The 19,244-nt window shown below is 69.5% G+C and overlaps 3 protein-coding genes across 4 annotated transcripts; 2 read left to right on the plus strand and 1 right to left on the minus strand.

The window, feature by feature from the left end:
- Positions 1-2,813: 2,813 nt before the first annotated feature.
- On the minus strand, positions 2,814-4,769 carry GADD45B (growth arrest and DNA damage inducible beta). The gene is made up of 4 exons (XM_051811023.1): positions 4,572-4,769; positions 4,377-4,478; positions 3,699-3,918; positions 2,814-3,579 (listed from the first exon to the last, which is right to left on the minus strand). Exons 1-4 carry the CDS (start codon positions 4,607-4,609, stop codon positions 3,466-3,468), a joined length of 474 nt encoding a protein of 157 aa, XP_051666983.1. The 5' UTR covers positions 4,610-4,769; the 3' UTR covers positions 2,814-3,465.
- Positions 4,770-6,783: 2,014 nt separating this feature from the next.
- LOC127481592 (uncharacterized) lies at positions 6,784-8,269 on the plus strand. The gene is made up of 3 exons (XM_051811028.1): positions 6,784-7,355; positions 7,969-8,052; positions 8,162-8,269. Exons 1-3 carry the CDS (start codon positions 6,897-6,899, stop codon positions 8,267-8,269), a joined length of 651 nt encoding a protein of 216 aa, XP_051666988.1. The 5' UTR covers positions 6,784-6,896.
- A 743-nt stretch (positions 8,270-9,012) lies between these two features.
- On the plus strand, positions 9,013-17,373 carry MAP1S (microtubule associated protein 1S). 2 transcript variants are annotated; one of them, XM_051811021.1, is made up of 7 exons: positions 9,013-9,195; positions 10,479-10,580; positions 11,197-11,279; positions 11,398-11,538; positions 11,956-15,160; positions 15,274-15,491; positions 15,710-17,373. In XM_051811021.1, exons 1-7 carry the CDS (start codon positions 9,033-9,035, stop codon positions 15,863-15,865), a joined length of 4,068 nt encoding a protein of 1,355 aa, XP_051666981.1. In that variant the 5' UTR covers positions 9,013-9,032; the 3' UTR covers positions 15,866-17,373. The 2 variants fall into 2 exon arrangements, with proteins under 2 accessions (XP_051666981.1, XP_051666982.1); XM_051811022.1 differs by having other exon boundaries at positions 15,289-15,491.
- The last annotated feature ends 1,871 nt before the right edge of the window (positions 17,374-19,244 follow it).

Consider the following 19,244-nt stretch of genomic DNA (forward strand, 5'->3'; position numbering starts at 1 on the left):
CAGCACTGCACGACCCCCGGGGTGTCCCCCCCCCATCCCAGGGACCCCCCCAGGGCCGCAGGGACACGGGGGGCTCCGAATCTCCCCCCGCGGGGGGATCCCACGACGTTCCCTGCCCACCACGGGGACACCCGTGACGCGATGGGGCCACGGCCGTGACGTCACGGGGTGACACTTCCCCCGCTCCGGAACCCGCCCCCCCCCCGAGCATCACTGGGGGATGGGGGGGAACGGGGGGGCAGCTCCGTGCCTCAGTTTCCCCACGTGCAGCACAGCCCAAATTTCCACAGGCCGTGGATCTCGGGATGGGCAGAGCTGCCGGGGGGGGGGGGGGAAGGTCCCGGGGGGGTTGGAGGGCGATGTCCCCCCCATTTCCTGGTCCCCGGTGTCTGTCTGTCCCTGGGTGGAGGCAGAGCCCGGGGCCGGGGCCAGGAGCCGCCGGAGCCACCCAGCCCAGACTCGTAAATCAGCGGCTCCAGAGCGGGATCCGGCCCTGCCCTGTCTGGCTGCAGCCGCCCCAGAGCCAGGAAGGGGCTCAGTGCCCCCCGCCCCAGCCCAAACCCCCCCGGTTTCACCCCTCCCACCTCCGCGTGAGGGGTCCTGGTGACACGGGGGGGGGGGGGGGGCGGATTCACCCCCGGGGGCTCATCTGGGGGGGCGGGACCCCCCATCCCTCCCTGCACCCCCAAACACTCTCTCCCCTCTCTGTGTCAGGCTTTTGGGGGGTCTCTCTTGCCCGGCACTCATCCTGCAACCCCAGGGCTGGATGAGACCCCCTAATTATTTGTTAATTATCTGCTTGTCACCCAGGGTTTAATTATCCCCCGGTGTTAAAGCAGGGCACGGGGCTGGGAGGGGAATCACGGGGCTGGGGGGTGTCTGGGATCTCTCCAGCCAAGCTCGAAGCAGACCAGGACTCCCATTCCCATCCCTGGGATTCCTCTCCCCGGTGCTGGGATGCTGGCAGGGGGTGGGGGTGGGGGATATCTGACCATACATGAATCAGGGACCCCCCCAAACCCCCGCAGACCCCCCCCCCCTTCCCCCAGGTGTCTGGATCGGCTCTGGATGGGTGGAAAGTGTGGATCAGTGTCCAGCCGGGATCCCACCGCCCCCACGCCCGGCTGGGACCGCGTGAGTCAGGGCAGACTGCGGGGGGGGGACTTTGGGGGGGCCGAGGAACCCTCTCTGGGGGCCGGGAGGGGCGAGATGCGGCTGCACGGGGTGGGGGTCCCGTTGCCCCCCTCTTGCTGGGGGGTCCACGAGGGTTTCTCTGGAGTCCATGGGGGTCCCCGGGCCCCTGGGGTGGCACTGCGGTGGCGTTTGGGGGGGTCCAGGTGGTCCCTGTGCCGCGGGGGGGGCAGGGGCGCTGTGGGTGGGTGGGATGTGCGTGGCCCGGCCCGGCGGGGGCGGCTCCGGGCGCGCTCCCGGGTGGGCTGCGGTCGGGGCTGCACCGTGGGTGTCCTGCCCGGCCTGGGGGGGCTGCGGGGAGGGGCTGGGGGGTCTGTCCCCCCCCCGCCCCCGTGACTCACCCGGCCTGACGCGCTCGTCACACGAGTGGCCCGCGGTGACACCGGGGACAGGAATGGCCTCGTGACCCGCTGTCTCATCAGTGAAACGAGTTTCGGGAGCCTCAGCAGCCCTCGGGCCCTTTCCCTCGGGTTTTCCCAGGTGATCCCAGGGATCGCCGTGCCCCCCCGGCCCCCCCCCGGCTCCCAGCTGAGACCTCCCAGCTCGTGTCAGAAGTGTCTGGGCAGACCTGGGGGGGGCCCAGGCCGGGGGGTCTTTGCTGTGTGTCCCCCCTCGGCTGCAGTGGGGGGGTCACAGTCTGGGCCACTCAGAGGGTGTTGCCTCCACCTTGTCCCCTGGGACCCCCAGGATACATCGGGGGGGTACCCACAGTGGGGGGGCTGGGTGGCCTCACTCAGGGCTGTCCCATGTTCCCTCTCTGCCCCCCCTGTGCCCCCCCTGCGGTCACAGCCCCAAAGGAGGGCACAGGGCACATCCCCAAGCCACAGGACACCCTGGCATGGCCACGGTGTCCCAGCCAGGCTGGACGGTCACTGTGTCCCTGCCTGGCCGGACAGAGTGTCCAGCTGGGCAGGATGGTCCTGGCACAGCTCCCGGCCCTGTGTGACACTGCCCACACCTGAGCACCCCCCGTGCCCAGCCAGGGGGGTTCTGCCTCCAGGAGGGGGCCCAGGGGTCCCCACCCCCCACCACAGTCGCTGCCTCAGTTTCCCCCCGGCCTTTGGGTTCTCAGCCCCCCCTCCCTGTCCCCAAATCCAGCCCTGGGGGACTCTGAGGGAGAACCCAGGTGCCCTGTCCAGGAGTGGGAGGGAATTCCCACAGCTGGGCAGTGGGAAGGGCTGGGGGCGTGGGGGGTTTCCCAGGCTCTCCTCCCCCCGTGGGTGGCTGGTCCCGGTTCCTGCAGCCTCGGGGGGCTGTGGGTTCTGTGGGGGTGGGGGGAAGCTCCATCCCATCACCCCGGGCCAGCCCCCACCCACGGCAGGGGGGCCGTGCCTCAGTTTACCACGGAGCTAAGGGCAACCCGGGGGGGTTTTTCCTGGAAAGACCCTTTTCCAGAGAAGGGCGGGGTGGGAATTTCTCCTTCCCCAGCAGCCAGTGCGGGGAGGCCACACACGGCTGGGAACCCCCAGCCCTGCACTAAAGGACCCCCCCAGGCCCCCCACAGCGTGCAGAGCCCCGGGGGGAGGTGGGGGCTGGAGCCCACCCCAAAACCCACCCAGGAGCGGCCCAGCCCACTCCCCGTGGGAACAGCTCCAGGAGAGCAGAGGAAGAGCAAACACCGCTGACTTCAGATATTTTATTGCAAATAAATTTAAGTTCCTCGCTCAGTATAAGAATAAACTCTGGAAAAGGTTCAGCTCAAGGGTCTCCAAGTGCAAAAGCAGCACCCCCCGGGGGGGGATGTGCAGGTCCATCTTGTGCAGACGTCGGTAATTCCTTGGAAAAAAAAAGCAAGTTTTCGCAACAAAAAAACTCCACCCCTCTGCAAGTCCTCGCCTCCATCGGGTCCCAGCTGCCAAAAATCCTGACAGTCTCCAGCTCTGGGGTCACCCCCCCGGGCTCTGGGGGTCCCCAGCTCCGGCCCCTGGGCCAGCACGACTCCTCGGCCGGCAGCTCTGGCCACTGTCCCTCTGGGCTCCAGCCAGTGTCCCTCCAGGCCCTGGCCAGTGTCCATCCAGGCTCGGCACGGCTCCCCCTCCATTCCCACCGCTTCGGCCGCGCTCCCCTTCCTCCTCCTCCTCCTCCTCCTCCTCCTTCTGCTCTCCGGTCAAAAAGAAAAATAAAATCGGTGGGTTCTTGGGTTTGTGGGTTGGAACTGGCTCTGTTTTCTCCTTCTTTTTTTATCCTGCTGGTTTATGTCGGCTTTTTTTTTTTTTTTAAGGGTTTTTTTTTCCCAATCCTTCAGGTCCAGGCCGGGAAGGGGCCGGGAAGGGCTCAGCGCTCCTGCAGACACACGTAGGGCACCCACTGGTTCCTGTCGCGGCTCTCGGCGCAGTAACTCGCCACCTCCGCCAGCCCCTGGCCCTTCCAGGCGTCCGTGTGCGGGTTCTGGGGGAGCGAGGAGCACGAGGTTAGTGCCGCCGGCGCCCCGACACGCGGCCCCCGAGCCCCGTCACCCTCCCCGGCCCCCGGCGCGGTCACGGGCCCGTCACGCTGCCCTCGCTCACCGTGACCAGGAGGCAGTGCAGGTCCCGCGGCTCGGCCCCCGGCTCGGGCTCGCCCCCGCCCAGGATGGCGGCGAGGCGCTGCATCCCGGACACGCGCAGGATGTGGATGTCGTTGTCGCAGCAGAACGCCTGGATGAGGGTGAAGTGGATCTGCAGGGCGATGTCGCCTTCGTCCTCCTCGTCGGTGGCCAGAACGCACAGCACGACGCTGTCGGGGTCCCTGTGCGGGGCACGGGGGGGGGGGATCAGGACGGCTGTGGATGGTGTAACCCCTCACCCCCGGCGCTGTCACCCCCCCCGTGTCACCGGGGTCACCTCGCTGTGTGCAACCCCCCAACTCCAGAACTGTCACCCCTGCGCCACCGGGGTCATCTCACTGCGTGTGACCCCCCCCGGAACTGTCGCCCCCCATGTCGTCGGGGTCTCCCGTGTGTAACTCCCTCCCGGAGCTGTCACCCCCCCGTGTCACCTCCCTGTCGCACTGAGCTGTGGGGGACAGACCCCCCAAAATGCAGCCTGGAGTCCTGTCTCTACCCCCCACACCCCGTACAACCCCCCTGGCAAGGACCAGCCCTGCACTGACCGCTCCAGGACGGACCCTCACCCCGCGAACCGCGCTGGTGCTGCCCGGACCCCCCCGACAGACCCCCCCCGACAGAGCTGTGTCGCGATACTCACACATTCATGAGCTTGGCGGACTCGTAGACCCCGACCGTGAGCCGGTCCTGCCGCTGCGCCGCCACCAGCACCCGCTCCACCGCCTCGCTCACCGCCTGCATCCTGTCGCGGAGGAACGACAGAGCCGGTGAGCGCCGGCGGCGACAACGACAGAGTCCCCCCCCCAAAAAAAACCCCGAGCGTCCCGCGACTTACTTGCTGCTATCGCAAGGCACCAGCTCCTCCAGGGTCATGGTGCAATTGTAATCCCAAGCGAGAGAAGGCAAATTCCAAGAGCAATAATCCCAAGAGCGGCTGTCGCGGAGGTATCGGTGAGGTATCGAGGAGATATCGAGGAGATATCGCGGCTCTATCGCGATTCCGATTCCCGCTCCGGCCGCTCCCTCGGCGCGATCGCTCTGAGGCTCCGGCTCGCCCGGACCCGCCTTTTATAGGCTCCCGCCGGGGGCGGGGCCGCGCGCGGCGCCCCCGCGGCGGGCATTGGCTGGCGCGGCGCGAGGCCGCCCGCGGGCCGGCCGCTGATTGGTCGCCGCCGGCGGGTCCCACGTGGGGACGAGGCGCGGGGGGGTCGCGGGGGGAAACCCGCGCCCTGAAACTGCCCCCCCCCCCCCCAAAACCGGGAACGGGGGAACGGGGGGGGGAAAGGGGGGATCGGCCCCGGGGGTCCGTCCGGGGGTCGGGATCCGCCTCCGGGGATCGGTCACTGCGCCGGGGTTGGGCTCGTTGACGGGGGCTGCACCGGGGGTCGCGGCCGTGCAGCCCCGGGGGGGGTCTGCGAGGACGGGATCGGGATCGGGATCGGGATGGGTCCGTGGGTCGGGGGCTGCACGGGGGGGTCTGTGCGTCGACCGGGGGCTGCAGCGGGAGGTCCGGTTCGTTGACCAGGGGCTGCACCGGGGGGTCGCGTCCGTGGGAGCGGGGGCTGCAGCGGGGCTCTGTGCGTGGGTCGGGGGTCGCTCCGTGCACCGGGAGCTACACCGGCGGTGGGTCCGTGCACCGGGGGGTCGGTCCGTGCACCGAGGGGTCGGTCCGTGCACCGGGGGCTGCACCGGGGGGTCGGTCCGTGCACCGGGGGGTCGGTCCACGCACCGGGGGCTGCACCGGGGGTCTGTCGCTTGAGCGGGGGCTGCAGCGGGGGGGCGGCAATTCGCGCACCGGGACCTGCGGCGGGGGCAGGGGGAGGTCGGTGCGCTCAGAACCGGGGGAAACGGGGACACGCGGGGACCTCCGTGCTGCGGGGCGGGCGGCGGCCGCCACCTGCCGGGGACACGGCCGGGCCCGCGGGGACGCGCTCTCGGGGACGCGCTCCCTGCTGCCCGCGCACCCGCCGCCTCCCAGGCGCATCCCGGGGTTTTGCACATCCCGGGTTGCCCCGTCCGGGCCCCGGGGTGGGGACCGGTGCGTGTCCCCCGGGGTCGCGGGGAGCGCCCACGCTGTGCCTCAGTTTCCCTCCCGCGTGGCACGTGTCCCCACGCTACCGCCCGCCCGCGGCGCTGCCGGCGCCTTGTGCGTGTCCCCACCGCGCCCTGTCCCCCCTCCCCGACCCCGCTGAGCCCCCGAGTCCGAGCACGGCCGCAACTCATCACAGGGGTGGCGGCGCTCCCGCCTCTCGGACCTCCGCCCCAGCAGGGGGCGCTCGCTCTCCCCGCCGCAAAGCCCCCTGGGAAATGAAGTCGCGGATCTCCGTTGCGGTGAGGACTACATTACCCAGAGGGCTCCGCGCGCGTGGGCAGGGGTTCGGGACCACTTGTGGCCCCGGGCGGGGGTCGCCGGGGCTGAGCTGGACCGGGGCTACCAAACCAGGACCGGGCTGGTCTGAGGGCGACCGCACCGGGGCTGGGGGCCACTAAACCGGGACCGGCCCGGGGCTGGGGGGTCTGGACTTGCCCAGATCGAAGGGACTGGATGTGGCTCCCCCCGGACCCTCCGAGGGAGGGGTCCCACGGCAGGGACCCCCAGGCCCCCAGCGAGGAGGAGCAGGGGGAGGAGGATGCTTGGCTGTGATGCGGGGCTGTGATGCGGGTCCTGGCCTGGGACAGGACCTGGGGGGGCTGCGGGACAGCGGGGACCCCGCCGGAGTGCAGGGGGACCGGGAACCCTCGGGGGAGACTGGAGTGGGGGGGCTGTGAGACACGAAGGGACCCCACAGTGATGCTGCGGGACTGAGGGACCCCCGGGGGGCGCGTGGGGGAGGGCGTGGGACACAAAGGGGTGCAGTGGCACTGGGGGACTCCCCTGTGGATACTGGGGCAGCAAGGCTTTAGTACCCCCGCATCCCCCTGTCTGTCCCCCCCCGTCTGTCCCCGGCTTTGCAATAAATCTGTTTGTGAGACCCACCTGCCCCCCGTCTGCGCCGTGTCCGGGGGGACGCGCCGGGATGATCCAGCCGGGATGAGCCCCGTGTTTGCTCAGGGAATTGGCGGCGGCCTCTGCCCGGCTGCGGGGCGGGGGGGTCGCCCTGGGGGTCCCTCCCTGGCCGCGGTGCTGACGTCCATCCCGCCGGCTCCTGTGTCCCAAGGGATGCGTCTCCCTGGGATGTGTCCCCCCGTCCAGCCTGGTGACGGTGCCAGGGCTGGGGGGACACACGGCTCTGCGTCAGCGGGTGTTTGCCCACGCCGGGGGCTGGCGGGGGCTGGGGGATATAAAGCTGAGCCCGACACTTCCATGAGAATCCAGGGAGGCTCCAGCACCGGGAACATGGGACACCCTTGGCTCTGCCTGCTCTGCCTGCTGGGCTCTGGCCTCATCCTGCTGGGCACCCCCGAGCCAGTGCCGGGGGTCCTTCCCCCCCTGAGCCTGCCTGGGCAGAGCCGGGAGGAGACGGAGCTGGTAAAGGGGCTGGGGCAGTGGGGGGAGCGGGGAAGGGGGTCCTCAGCACCCCCCGTGCGGCTCTGGGGCACCTCAGGGTGCTCCTGCTCCCACCACCCCGGTTTGGGGGCCGGTTCTGGCCGTGCCGGGGTGTTCTTGGGGAATTCGGGAGGGGGAAACTGAGATTCCACCACTTTTTTTGGTTTTGTGCCGCTGCTGTCGGGCACTCGGGGGGCTCCTCGCAGGAGCGGCACCGGGGACATCCCGCAGCACGTGGGAATTGCTGGGTTGGGGAATTTTACCCGGTGTTCCCTTCCCTGCCCCGTCCTGACGGGCTGCTCTGGCTCGGGGGTGGGGATGGGAGATGCTGTGCCGGGTGGGGCGTGTTGGGGTGGGGTCGTGGGGGGCGGGATGCCCCCTAAGCACTGCCCCGAGCCCCCCGATCCTGTCCAGCCCTGATTCCTGACCCAGATAAAGCCAGGCACGGGAGGGGATGGGGATGATCCTCAATGGATGAGACAGAATCCTGGGGGACTTGGCTTGACAAGAACCCCTGGACATTCCCGGGGACTGAGGGTGATGCAGATCCAGACACCAGGGATGTCTTGGGGGCCTTGGGGTGACAAGGATCCAGAGCCCATGGACATTCCCGGGGACTCAGGGTGAAAGGATCTGGAGGGCTCAGGGTGATGCAGATCCAGAGCCCCTGGGGGACTCGGGGTGACCCGGCCCGGAGCCCCGGGATGTCCCGGGAGCTCGCGGTGTCCCGGTGTGTGTCCGGCAGGTGGAGGTGCTGCAGGAGGTGCTGGAGAAGCTCGGGACCAGGGATCCGCCGGCGCTGGAGAAGAGGCTGAGCTGGGTGCCCTCGGTACGGCGGGGCTGGGGGGCGGTGGGTGGTCACCTCGGGCGCTCGGGGGGTACCCCCCAAACCCCCCGAACCCCCTCCGGGTGCCGGGGCTGACGGTGCGGTCCCACAGTGCGAGCCCCGGGAGCCGTGCGCGGTGCGGCGCGGGGCGCGCATCGGGAAGCTCTGCAGCTGCCCCCGCGGCACCTCCTGCAACCTCTTCATCCTCAAGTGCTCCTGAGGGATCGGGGACACCGGGGGACACCAGCTGCCACCCGCCTGTGCCCCGCGCAGGGGAGGGGGAGCCGCGGGCCCCCAGCCCCCTCCCCGCACCGGGATGGACCTGCACAGCACCCTCGGGTGCCTGGGCTGTGGGGCTGGGGTGGGACACATTAAATGATTGAATTCACCCTCCTGACTGCTTTTTGCGGGGATTTTTGAGTGCCAGCCCCCCCTCTGCCGCCGGGCGGGGTTCTGAGCGGGGATGGGAAGGGTGGGTCACATTCTGCTGCGGGTCCACGCGGGGCACCCACTTGAGCCTGGGGCAGGGCTGGGGGACGGGGGACACTGGGGGAATGGTGGGAAGGGTGGGTCACATCCTGCGGCGGGTCCACCCGAGGCTGGGGTGGGATGCGGGGCAGGGGAGTGGGAACGCTGCCAGAGCGAGGAAGGGGAGCTGAGGGTTGGGTCTAGGGGGGTCTCCTATTACAGTAGCGATGATCCCCGACCCTCCGGAGGCGGAGGGATGGAGCATCCGAGGGCAGGAGGACGCGAGGGCTCACCCGGCCCATCGCGCACCGCGCGGGACCCATCCCTCCGCCCCACCCCGCCATTGCCCCTTTAAGACCCCGCCCCGCGCCCACCTCCGCCCCTCCCACCCGCTCCCCTTCGTCCGGCGGCCATTGGCTGGCGGTGACATCAGTGGGCGGGTCGGGGCGGCGATGACGCAGGGGGCGCGGCCGTTAAGGGGGCGTGGCCGTTAAGCGGGCGGGGGGCGCCCGAAGATGGCGGCGGCTCCGGTGCCCGCGGCCCCTCCGGCCCCCGCTCCCGCCGCCGCTCCCGCAGCATCCCCGGGGCCGCGCGGCCGCTTCTCCCTGCTCGCCATCGTGGGCGGCGGCTGCCACCGGCCCGGCCTCAGGGCCGCGGCGCTGCAGCAGCTGGAGCGAGGTGAGACCGCGCGATGATGCTCCGGCCGCGGACCCCGTGGGGGTCCCTCCTCCCAACGTCCCTCCTCCGCAGGGGCCTCCCGGGGTTGACTCCCCCACCCCGGGCAGCCCCCTCCTGCCCCAGGCCCCTCGGGATCTGCCCCTCCCTAAAATCCCAGGATCTGTCCCTTTCCTGCCCCGGGTCCCCCGGGATCTGGCCCCCTGGAATCCCAGGATGCGCTCCCCTAAAATCCCGGGGTCTGCCGCCTTTCCTGCCCCCAGACCCCCGGATCTGCCCCTCTATTTTCAAGAATCTGCCCCTTTTTCTGCCCCTCAGCTCCAGGATCTGCCCCCCCCCCTCCCAGGCCCCCGGGATCTGCCCCCCTAAACTCCCACGATCTGCCCCCTCAAATCCCCAGAATTTGGGTCTCCAAGCTTTGCTTCCTCCCCAGCCCCAGACCCCTCAGGATTTGCTCGCCCTGGATCCCCAGGATCTGCTCCCCTACATTTCCAGGATCTGCCCCTTTTCCTGCCCCGAGCCCCCAGGGATTCACCCCACGAGCCGCAGGGACCCCCTCCAGCCCCCACGTCCCACTCCTGCCCCTCCCTGAGCTGGGGGGGGTGTCTCAGACCGTGACATCGAACACCCCACATTGGAGCAGATCCCCAAAATCCCGGCGGGGGGGGGGGGGTGTTCACATTGCCGGGACTGACCCATTGTCCCCCCGTGGCAGGACCGTCCCCCTGCGAGGGCAGCCCTGAACCTCCCCAAACCCCCCCCAAACCCCAACGGTTGTGCAACCCCCGGTTACGCCACCGCCCCCAGTTCGGTGGCCGTTACTGGGAGCGGTTGGGGGGGGGCTGCCAGACCCCCAAACCCCCGAGGGGAGCCCTGAGGGGGTGTTTTGGGGCTGCCCCTCGGTGTTCTAAGAGCGCCTGTCCCGGTGCCGGCAGGTCGAGCCCGGCGCGTGCCGAATCCTCCGGCGCCCGTTAATTCCTTAATTACCCCCTTTGAAGAGGTGCTGGCAGAGGTGCTCCGTGCCCCGGGGGGTTGGGATTTGGCGCTGGCACAGCCGGTGCTGCCGTGAGTCACCGCGCAGGGCGCTCACCTGCCGGGCAGGTGTCGGTGTGTCGGGGGCCGGGTGGGTTTGGGGACCCCCAAAACCAGCTCAGGGTGAGGTGAGAGGGGCGGTATCGGGGGGAGGGGATATTGTGGGGACAGTCCCCACCGGCACCGTGTGGGTGCTGGTGGGTGCTGAGCCCCCCCCTCCCCTTCCCCGAATTTTTGGCCCCTGTTTTCCGCAGGGATCCGCTCGTGGGACATCGACCTCACCTCCTGCAACCTGGACGAGCAGCTGAAGCTCTTCGTGTCCCGGCACTCGGCCACATTCTCCAGCATCGTGAGAGGTGAAACGGGGGGGGAGAAAGGGGGGGAAATCCCCCCCAGGAGCTGGAGGGACCCCCTTGCTTCTGTGGGACCCCCCCCCTCCCGCCCCCCGCTTTCTGTGGGAACAGCCTTGGCTTTGTGCTCACCCCCCCCATCCAAACCCCGTGATCCCCCCACGTGAGGAGCCGCTTCCTTCTCCCAGCCCGGGGCGGGATGTGATTTTCCATGGGAGAAGGGAATGGAGGAGATGGAGCTGGGGCTGCTCTGGTGCCTTTTTCCCGCCCCTCCACGTCCCACCCCCGGCAGGGTCAGTTTGGTCTCCGGTGGGTGGTTCCCTGCTTAGGAAGGGAGTTCACCCCCAGTCTGCCCCCGGGAGCACCCAGGACTCGCTGTGGTGTCTGGGGGGGCAGAAGGGGCTCCCCCAACCCGCCCCCCCGCCTTTCCTCCCCTCCCAGTGGCAGGAAGGACACGGGAAACGTGTCCTTTGGCCCCCGCGGTGTCCGGAGCGGGATCACGGCTGTCGCTCTTCCTCCGGAATACCGGGCAGGCTCTGGCCTTGCCACCCCCGCCACGAGGCCCGGGTGGGGGTGCAGCCCGATTTTGGGGAGGGTGGGGGTCAGCCCTTGCTCCCGGCAGGTCAGAGGACCCTCCACCACCGCGGGGATGTGCTGGAGACCCTGGTGCTGCTCAACCCCTCCGACAAGTCGCTGTGCGACGAGGTGAGCTGGGAACGGCGGCCCCGGGGCGGATCCAAGTGCCGTACCCGCGTCCCCTCTGTCCTCACGTGTCCCCCCCGTCCTCACGTCCTCCCCGTCCTCACGTCCCCTCCGTCCCCAGCTGCGGAACCTCATCACGGACGCGTCGCAGCACAAGCTGCTCGTGTTCGCGGGGCCCTGCGTGGAGGACACGGGGGAGCTGATGCTGCAGACCGGCTGCTTCTCCCTCCGGGATTTCATCCAGATCTTCACGGATAAGGAGGTGTGGTGCTCCGGGGGGGGAGCCTCGGGAAGGAGCCGCCTGTCCCCCCCCTCCTCCCCGCTCTCCCCTCCCGGGGGGGCTGCGGGCGGGCGCTGCCGGAGCCGCTGTCTGAGCACGTTGCCGGCGTCTGGGCGGGATTCGGGCACGGCAGCGGGAGGAGGATGGATCAGCCGCTGCTCCAGAGGGCTGCTGGAGTGTCCCCTCCTCACTGCCACGCTGGGGGGGGCCACATCCCGGCCTTGAGCCACACCAGGGCGGGGAGGGAACCAGGGAAGGGCCTCCCCTTTGTGGGTAATGGGAATGTGGGATCCCCAGGGAAGGGGGGTGAAGCAGGGCCCCCCCTCCCCGTGGCTGTCACATCGCTGTCCCTGGTGCCACCTCCCCCCTGAAGCCCTGGCTGTCCCCGTCCCCTCGCAGGTGGGGGAGATCCTGAGCTCCGCGGACCCCTCGGCCAAGGCCAGGCTGACCATCAGCTGCCCCGATTTTGGGGAGTGGAGGGACTCGGGCCTGGAGCATCACAACCTCCAGGACTTCATCGAGCTGCGCTACAACCCGGGCTGCGTCCTGCCGGAGATGGAGGGGCTGGAGGAGTTCATGGAGTACCTGTCGGAGTCGCTGGAGCCCCAGTCCCCTTTCGACCTCCTGGAGCCCCCCACCATGGTGGGATTCCTCAAGCTCTCCAAGCCCTGCTGCTATATCTTCCCGGGCGGGAGAGGGGACTCTGCTTTCTTTGCCGTCAACGGCTTCAACGTCTTGGTCAACGGGGGCTCCAACCCCAAATCCTCCTTCTGGAAGCTGGTCCGGCACCTGGACCGCATCGACTCCATCCTGGTGACGCACGCGGGCACAGACAGCCTGCCTGGCATCAACAGCCTGCTCCAGAGGAAGCTGGCCGAGCTGGAGGAGGACCCATCCCAGTCCCAGAGCTCCCAGGGCAACGGGGACTGGGCCAAGAACCTCATCTCCCCGGAGCTGGGCGTCGTCTTCCTCAACGCCTCCGAGAAGCTGAAGGACATCGAGGGCAACTCCCGGGTGCTGAAGAGCTGCGACGAGGCCGCCCTGACCCTGCACTACCTGGAGAAGTTGGGCATCCGCCCCAACCTGCTGGCCCGGGACAGCGGCCCCCGCGCCGAGCCCACCGTGCTCTTCCAGAAGATGGGAGTGGGCCGGCTGGACATGTACGTGCTGAACCCCGTGAAGGGCACCAAGGAGCTGGAGTTCCTCCTGCAGCAGTGGGCGGGGAACGGGTACCCCAAGGAGCAGGACCTGCCCCTGCAGTGCCTGACCTCCGTGTGCGTCCTGCTCGTCTGGCACCCCGTGAGCCGCTACGAGAAGATCATCCGGGTGCTCTTCCCCGGCTGCACCCCCCAGGCCCGCATCCTGGAGGGGCTGGAGAAGGTGAAGCACCTGGAGTTCCTCAGGCACCCCGTGGTCACCAAGAACGATCTGAAGGGGGTGTCGGCGTCCCCGCCGGAGAAGCCGCTGAAGCAGAGGAGGGCGGAGAGCAAGGAGAGCCTGAAGTCGGGCTCCAAGCTCAGCCTGGTGGAGGCCGGGGCACCGGTGCCCAAGGAGAAGACTCCGAAGGTGGAGAAGAAGGAGGTGAAGGTTGGGGCCAAGGAGAAGCCAAAATCCATGGGGGAGACGGCCAGAACGGGGTTGGAAGAGGAGAAAGCCAAGGATGCTCGAGCCAAGGCGGACTCTGCGGTGGAGAAGGCGAAGGGAGACATGAAGGCGAAGCTGAACAAGGAGAAAGCGGCTCCCAAGAAGGAGCCAGTTCCCAAGAAAGAGGAGAAGAAGCTGCCAAAGAAGGATGAGGGGGCCGAGGGGAAAGGGGAGGCCAAGAAGGAGGTGAAGGTGGTGAAGAAGGAGGCGAAGGCCGAGACGCTGCGGAAGGATACGAAGGAGAGCAAGGCAGAGGCCAAGGCTCCGGCCAAGATTCCGGCACGGAAAACGCCGGTCCCGGAGACCCGCAAACCCCTGGCCAAGGCCGGCAGCATCAAGAAGCCGCCCCTCAAGAAGGAGCTGGAGAAACCCAAGGCTAAAACCCCGCGGGAGGCGGGTGCCAGGAAGGATCCGGGGACGTCGGATGGCTCCAAGTCCTCCTCCCCCGAGGACATGCTGCCGGAGGCCGAGCGGGAGCCGGGACCCGGCGGGAGGAGGAGGAAGGAGGAATCCACGGACGAGGGCATCGCCACGGCCGAGAGCGAGCTGGAGCCTTTATCCCTGGAGAACGGGGGGGCCAGGCGGCCGGGGGACTCCTCCTGCCTGGAGAACGGCCTGGAGGACCCCGACAGCCCCCAGCGCCTCCGCTACCTGGAGAGCAGCCCCCTGAGGGCCGTGTGCCCCCCCTCGCCCATGGCCAAGACCCCCAAGAGCGACCGCAGCGTCAACTTCGACCTGACGCCCACCGGGCTGCTCAACCACGGCCCCGAGGGCGCCGAGGACCCCTGCGGCAGCTCCGAGGAGAAGACCCTGGAGATGATGTCCCCGGCCAGCTCGGGGCCGGCCAGCGCCGGGCACACGCCCTTCCACCAGTCCCCGGTGGACGAGGGCGCGGAGGAGCCGGGCACCGGCACCGCCCGGCAGCCCAGCGCGTGGCCGGCGGGCGGGGGCAAGGCCGGGCAGGACGGCTCGGGGCAGGAGAAGCAGGCGGGGTGTCTGTCCCTCAGCCCCTTCAAGGATGAAGTCCCCGACGTGTCCCCCACCATCACCACGCCCTCGCTGCCGGCCGAGGTGGGCTCCCCGCACTCCACCGAGGTGGACGAGTCGCTCTCGGTCTCCTTCGAGCAGGTGCTGCCGCCGGTCAGCGAGTCCCCCCCGGAGGAGGGCCGGGGCTCCCGGAGCACGGGGGACACGCCGGAGCCGGAGCCCGCCAAAGGGGGGCTGTCACTGCCGCTGCGGCCCTGCCACCACCCACCCTGGGCCGACGGGGACGTGGCACCACGGCCCGGCCGCCGCTCCGAGTCCCCCCACGACGTGGACCTGTGCCTGGTGTCGCCCTGCGAGTTCGAGCACCCCAAGTCCGAGCGGTCGCCCTCGGCCGCCGCCAGCCCCCGGGAGCTGTCGGACAGTGACCCGTCACAGGAGCTGGTGCCGCCCCGGGGCCGCCCCGGGGAGACCCCCCCCACCTCGGTCAGCGAGTCACTGCCCACCCTCTCCGACTCTGACATCCCCCCGGCCACCGAGGACTGTCCCTCCCTCCTGGCCGACGGGCTGGAGTCGGACGAGGACTCGGAGCGGCCGCCCCGCGCCGTGGCCAGAGCCTGCGACCCTCTGCCAGCCCCCCTGAAGGACCCCTGCCCCATCCCCGCCCAGCCCGGGATCTGCATGGTGGACCCCGAGGCGCTGCCCCCCGGCAGGAAGGAGCCCCCCGGCAAAGCGAAGAGGATCCCGTCCCGCGTGGGCTCCGCGCCCGCCACCCCGAAGGCCGAGCCCCCCCGACACCCCTCCTCGGCCCCCAAGGCCAGGGGTCCCGCCAGCTCGGCCCGGGACAGCGGGGACAAGGCCAGGCTGCCCCCCGGGGACAAGAAGGGCCCCTCCCTCGGGGACCCCCGCACCCCCGGGACCACCCGTGGCGCTGGAGCCCGGCCGGCGGCGGGAGCGGGCCGGGCATCACCCGCAGGTACGGGGGGGGGACAGGGGGGCTCCCGCTCTGGGGTCCCTGTGGGACACCAGCAGTGGGTTTGGGAGGCTCAGGGGCTGCTGCAGACCACCGTGTCCCCCTCCTCCTCACAGGCCCACGGGCCACAGCCCCCCAGGGCCCCCCCGTCTACGTGGACCTGGCGTACCTGCCCGGCTCCTGGAGCGCCCGCACCGTGGACGAGGAGTTCTTCCGGCGCGTCCGCTCCCTCTGCTACGTGGTCAGCGGGGACGACCACCTGAAGGAGGGGGTCCTGCGGCCCCTCCTCGACGCCCTCCTCAGCGGCAAGCACCAGTGGGGCGTCGACATCCAGGTGAGCCCCCATGGGTACCTGGGGCAGGGGGGGGATCAGCCCCTTCCTGGTGTTTGGGGGGTGGCAAGGTGGGGGGGGATCAGCCCCTTCCAGTCCTGGGGGGTGGCAGGGTGTGCTGGGTGTCCCTGCAGGTGACGTTGGTCCCTGAAATGTTGGGATTGGCCCCTTCCTGGTTCCGGGGGGGGGGAGGTGACGAGGTGTCCCCGGTGTCTCCACAGGTGACCTTGATCCCCACCTTCGACTCGCTGGTGATGCACGAGTGGTACCAGGAGACCCACGAGCGGCAGCAGGAGCTGGGCATCACGGTGCTGGGCAGCAACAGCACCGTGGCCATGCAGGATGAGACCTTCCCTGCCTGCAAGGTGGAGTTCTGAGGGGTGGGGGGGACACAGCGTGGGCTTCACCCCCACCCTCCTCCTCCTCCTCCTCCTCCTCCTCCGGGAGCCCCCCCTCCCCTCCCTCCGCACTCAGGGCTGTGAAGCCGCTGTGGCTCGGAGGGGAGGGACAGGGGGCTCCCCAAGGACCTGGGGGGGCTCCCCAAGGACCTGGGGGGGCTCCCCGGGGTTCCCCAGGCCCGCAGCCCCCCCACCACACCCCCCTCACCGCGTGGTCCCCGCATGCCCACGCCAGCCACGCTCTGCACCCGCCACCGGCCCGGGGAGGGGGTGAGGGACCAGCTGGGGAGGGGTCACCCTGCTCCGGGGGGAGGTTGGGGGGCAGGATGTGACCCCCCCCATGCAGCAGCGGTGCTGAGCCGTTCCCCAACGGGCAGCTCTATTTAACAGGGTAAATTTTGGTGTTTTCTTGTTTTATCCCCTTCCCTGGACAAGCCACAGCCCCCCCATACCCACTGCCCTGCTCCTCGTGGGGGGGTGAGTCTCCTGGGGAGGGGGGACACAACCTGGGGGGTCCCATCTGTGAGGGGCAGCACGGGGGGCAGGAGCCTGGGGGGCTGCTCCTGCAGCCTCGTCCCTGGCACTGTGACCCCCCCAAAAGTGGTTGTTCCCCCATCTCCCCCCACCAAAAACAGATGTGTCCCCCCCCACCTCACATGCAGCACTGGGGGGGCCCATCCTCCCCCTGAGACCTGGCAACTCGCTGCACTGATGGCTCTTCCCCCCCCTGCAGCAGAAATGGTGGGGTCTGACCCTGACCCCCCCCACCAAGATTTTGGGGGGAGCTGGGGGAAGGTCCCCCCTCCCTCACCCGCCAGTTTTCGGGTGAGGGGGTGGGAGGCAGCCCCCCCACCCAGCCCCACCCCCCTGAGTTGCTGAAAGCTGTTAAAAACCAAACGTCACGTGCAATTTTTAAGGGGTTTTATGAGAGGAGAGCACGGGGGGGGGAGGGGGCTGGGCTGGGAGTGGAGGGGGGGGGGGGAGGCAGGATGTGACCCCCCCTCTCTCCTTAGCCCCCCAGTCCCCACCTGGGACAAACACTAACCCCTTTTGTAGGAGGCTCCTCGATGGCTCTTTTTGTAATGACTTTTTAAGAAAAAAAAAGGAAAAAAAATAAAGCGAGACGAAAATAGCGAAAACTGAAGAAACCAAACCTTTTTTTTTTGTTGTTTTTGGGGGGGGGGGAGGGAGGCAGTGGTGTTATTTATCTGTGGCCCCCCCCACCCTGGTGCCCGTGGGGGCATTTTACCTTTGATTGTATCGTCCTACGTGTTCGGGGAGGGGGCACTGAATGTCTCACCTTTAGTGCTTTATATATTTTTTTCTTGGCTGGAAGGTTTGGAGGTTGAGGGGTGTCGGGGTGGGGGGGCTGTGACACCCTCCCCCCCCCAAGCCCCTGCCCATGGACCCAGCACACTCTCCCCTGTCTTGCACGCCACGATCCCGTTTGGCAAATGTGTGGAAAATGAGCATTAAAGAGAATAATTCCCAGGTTTTTTTGTCTCTTGTGTTGGAAGGGGGGTGTCCCGTGGATTTAGGGGGAGGTTAAGGCTGGGTTGGGCTCAGCCCTGGGGTGTGCAGGGGGGTACCCCGGGGTGGGAGAGGGGTTTGGGGGGATCCCGTGGGATTGGGGAGTGGCACCATGGGGGGGGGGCTGATGGGGTGAAGGGTGGGTTGGGCTCGGTGTGGGAGGGGGGGATCTGGGCTGGGAGAGGAGTTGGGGGGTTTTGGGGGCCCCCCGTGGATTTGGGGGGTCCCCTGGTTCTTGGGGGGGATGTGAAGGCTGGGCTGGGCTCGGCACTGGGGGTGGGGGGGCTCTGGGGGTGCACCCTGTGATGGGAGAGTGGTTGGGGGGGCTTGGGGGGGATCCAGGGATCGCCCTGGAGGGGTTGGAGAGGGGCCGGGGGGGGTGGCTGCTCTGCGGGGCTGGTGCGGCAGAGCCGAGGCTGAGGCTGGATGCGGGGTTGCCATGACAACTGCATCCCGTCCCCAACCCTGCCATCCCCATCCCCGCCGCCCCCGGCCCGCCGAGGAGGGGGCTGCAGCCGCTGCGCTCGGCCCCCGCAGCGTGGGGGGGTTCGGGGGGGCCTTGGAGCCTCCTCGGGGCTGGGGGGGGGTCCCACGTCCCTGTGCTGAGCCCCCACCCCGCGCGGGCAGCGCGAGCCCGGCAGGACCGGGGAACAAAGCCCCCCTCGAACCCTCCACGCCCCCCCCAGATCCCCCGTACCCACCCCAGACCTCCCCACCCCCAAATTCCTCTTCCAAGCCCCCCCTTCCCCAAAATCTCTCCGTTCCCAGGCCCGGTGCGCCCGCAGTGGGGCCAGGGGGGGTTTCGGGGAGGGGGCTCTGCTGGGGGGGTTCACTCCCTTGGCCCCTCGTTCTGCTCCCCAAAGCCGGGGGTGTCCCCAGCGATGTCACTGTCCCCCCAGGCCCCTCCGAACCCCCCCCTCCAGTGTTTCCCAGTGCTGTGACCGGTCCTGGTGGCTCCCGGTGCTGAGTCCAGGGTGGCCGTGGGGAGGGGGGTTCCCAGCCCCTTTCCGGCGGCACCGGGGGGGCTTCTCCAGCATCGCCACCCCGTTGGCAGCTGCCAACGCCCCGGGGGACACCGCGGGGGCACCGAGGCGACAATGACCGCGGTGGCAGCACCGGCAGAGGCCCGATCCTGGCTGAGCCGTGCGCGGGGTGGGGAGGGGTCCCCAACCCACCACCCCCTCTATCTCCAGACCCCACCGGGCCGCCGCGGTGGCCCCGGCTCGTCCTGGCAGTGCCACCTCCCCGCGGGGACACCTGCCAGGTGTGGAAGGGACAAAAGGGACCGTAACCGGAGCCGCCGCGTGACGTCCCCGCTGCCCCGGCTCCGGTGGCACCGCGGGCTGGTTGGGTTGATGCTGGGTTCATTCCCGACGGGAATGTGCCCCCCCCGCACCCCCCCGGGTCCCCCCACCCGCCTCCGTGCCCGCAGCTGCGCCGGTGTCAGCCGGAGCCGGGGCATGAGCTCAGCGGCGAGCGCGGCACCGGGTGGCACCGGGGTGCGGGGGGATGGGGGCGAGCCCGGCACCGCAGAGGGTGCGGCGGCAGCCGGCGAGGGTCCTCCGCGGGGGTCGTGGCGGTGGCTGTGCCGCGAGCGGCACCCTGAGCGCGGGGAGAAGGAGGGGTGCCAGCGCGGGGTGTGCAGCCCGGGGATGGGGGTGACATCCCCCCGGACGGTGACAGCCGCGGGGACGGCTCTCCCGTTCAGGCGGCTCCGCTCCCGCCCCGCACGGCTCCGTTCCCCCCGCCCCGCACGGCTCCGCTCCCGCCCCTCCCCGGGCGCTTTTCGGGGCGGCGGCCGCTTTAAAAGATGCAAATGAGCCCCCTC

Source organism: Manacus candei, unplaced genomic scaffold (assembly GCF_025592945.1).
Source record: "Manacus candei isolate 608988 ecotype Guabito, Panama unplaced genomic scaffold, ASM2559294v1 h1tg000080l, whole genome shotgun sequence".
In the NCBI taxonomy this organism is placed as follows: Eukaryota; Metazoa; Chordata; class Aves; order Passeriformes; family Pipridae; genus Manacus; species Manacus candei.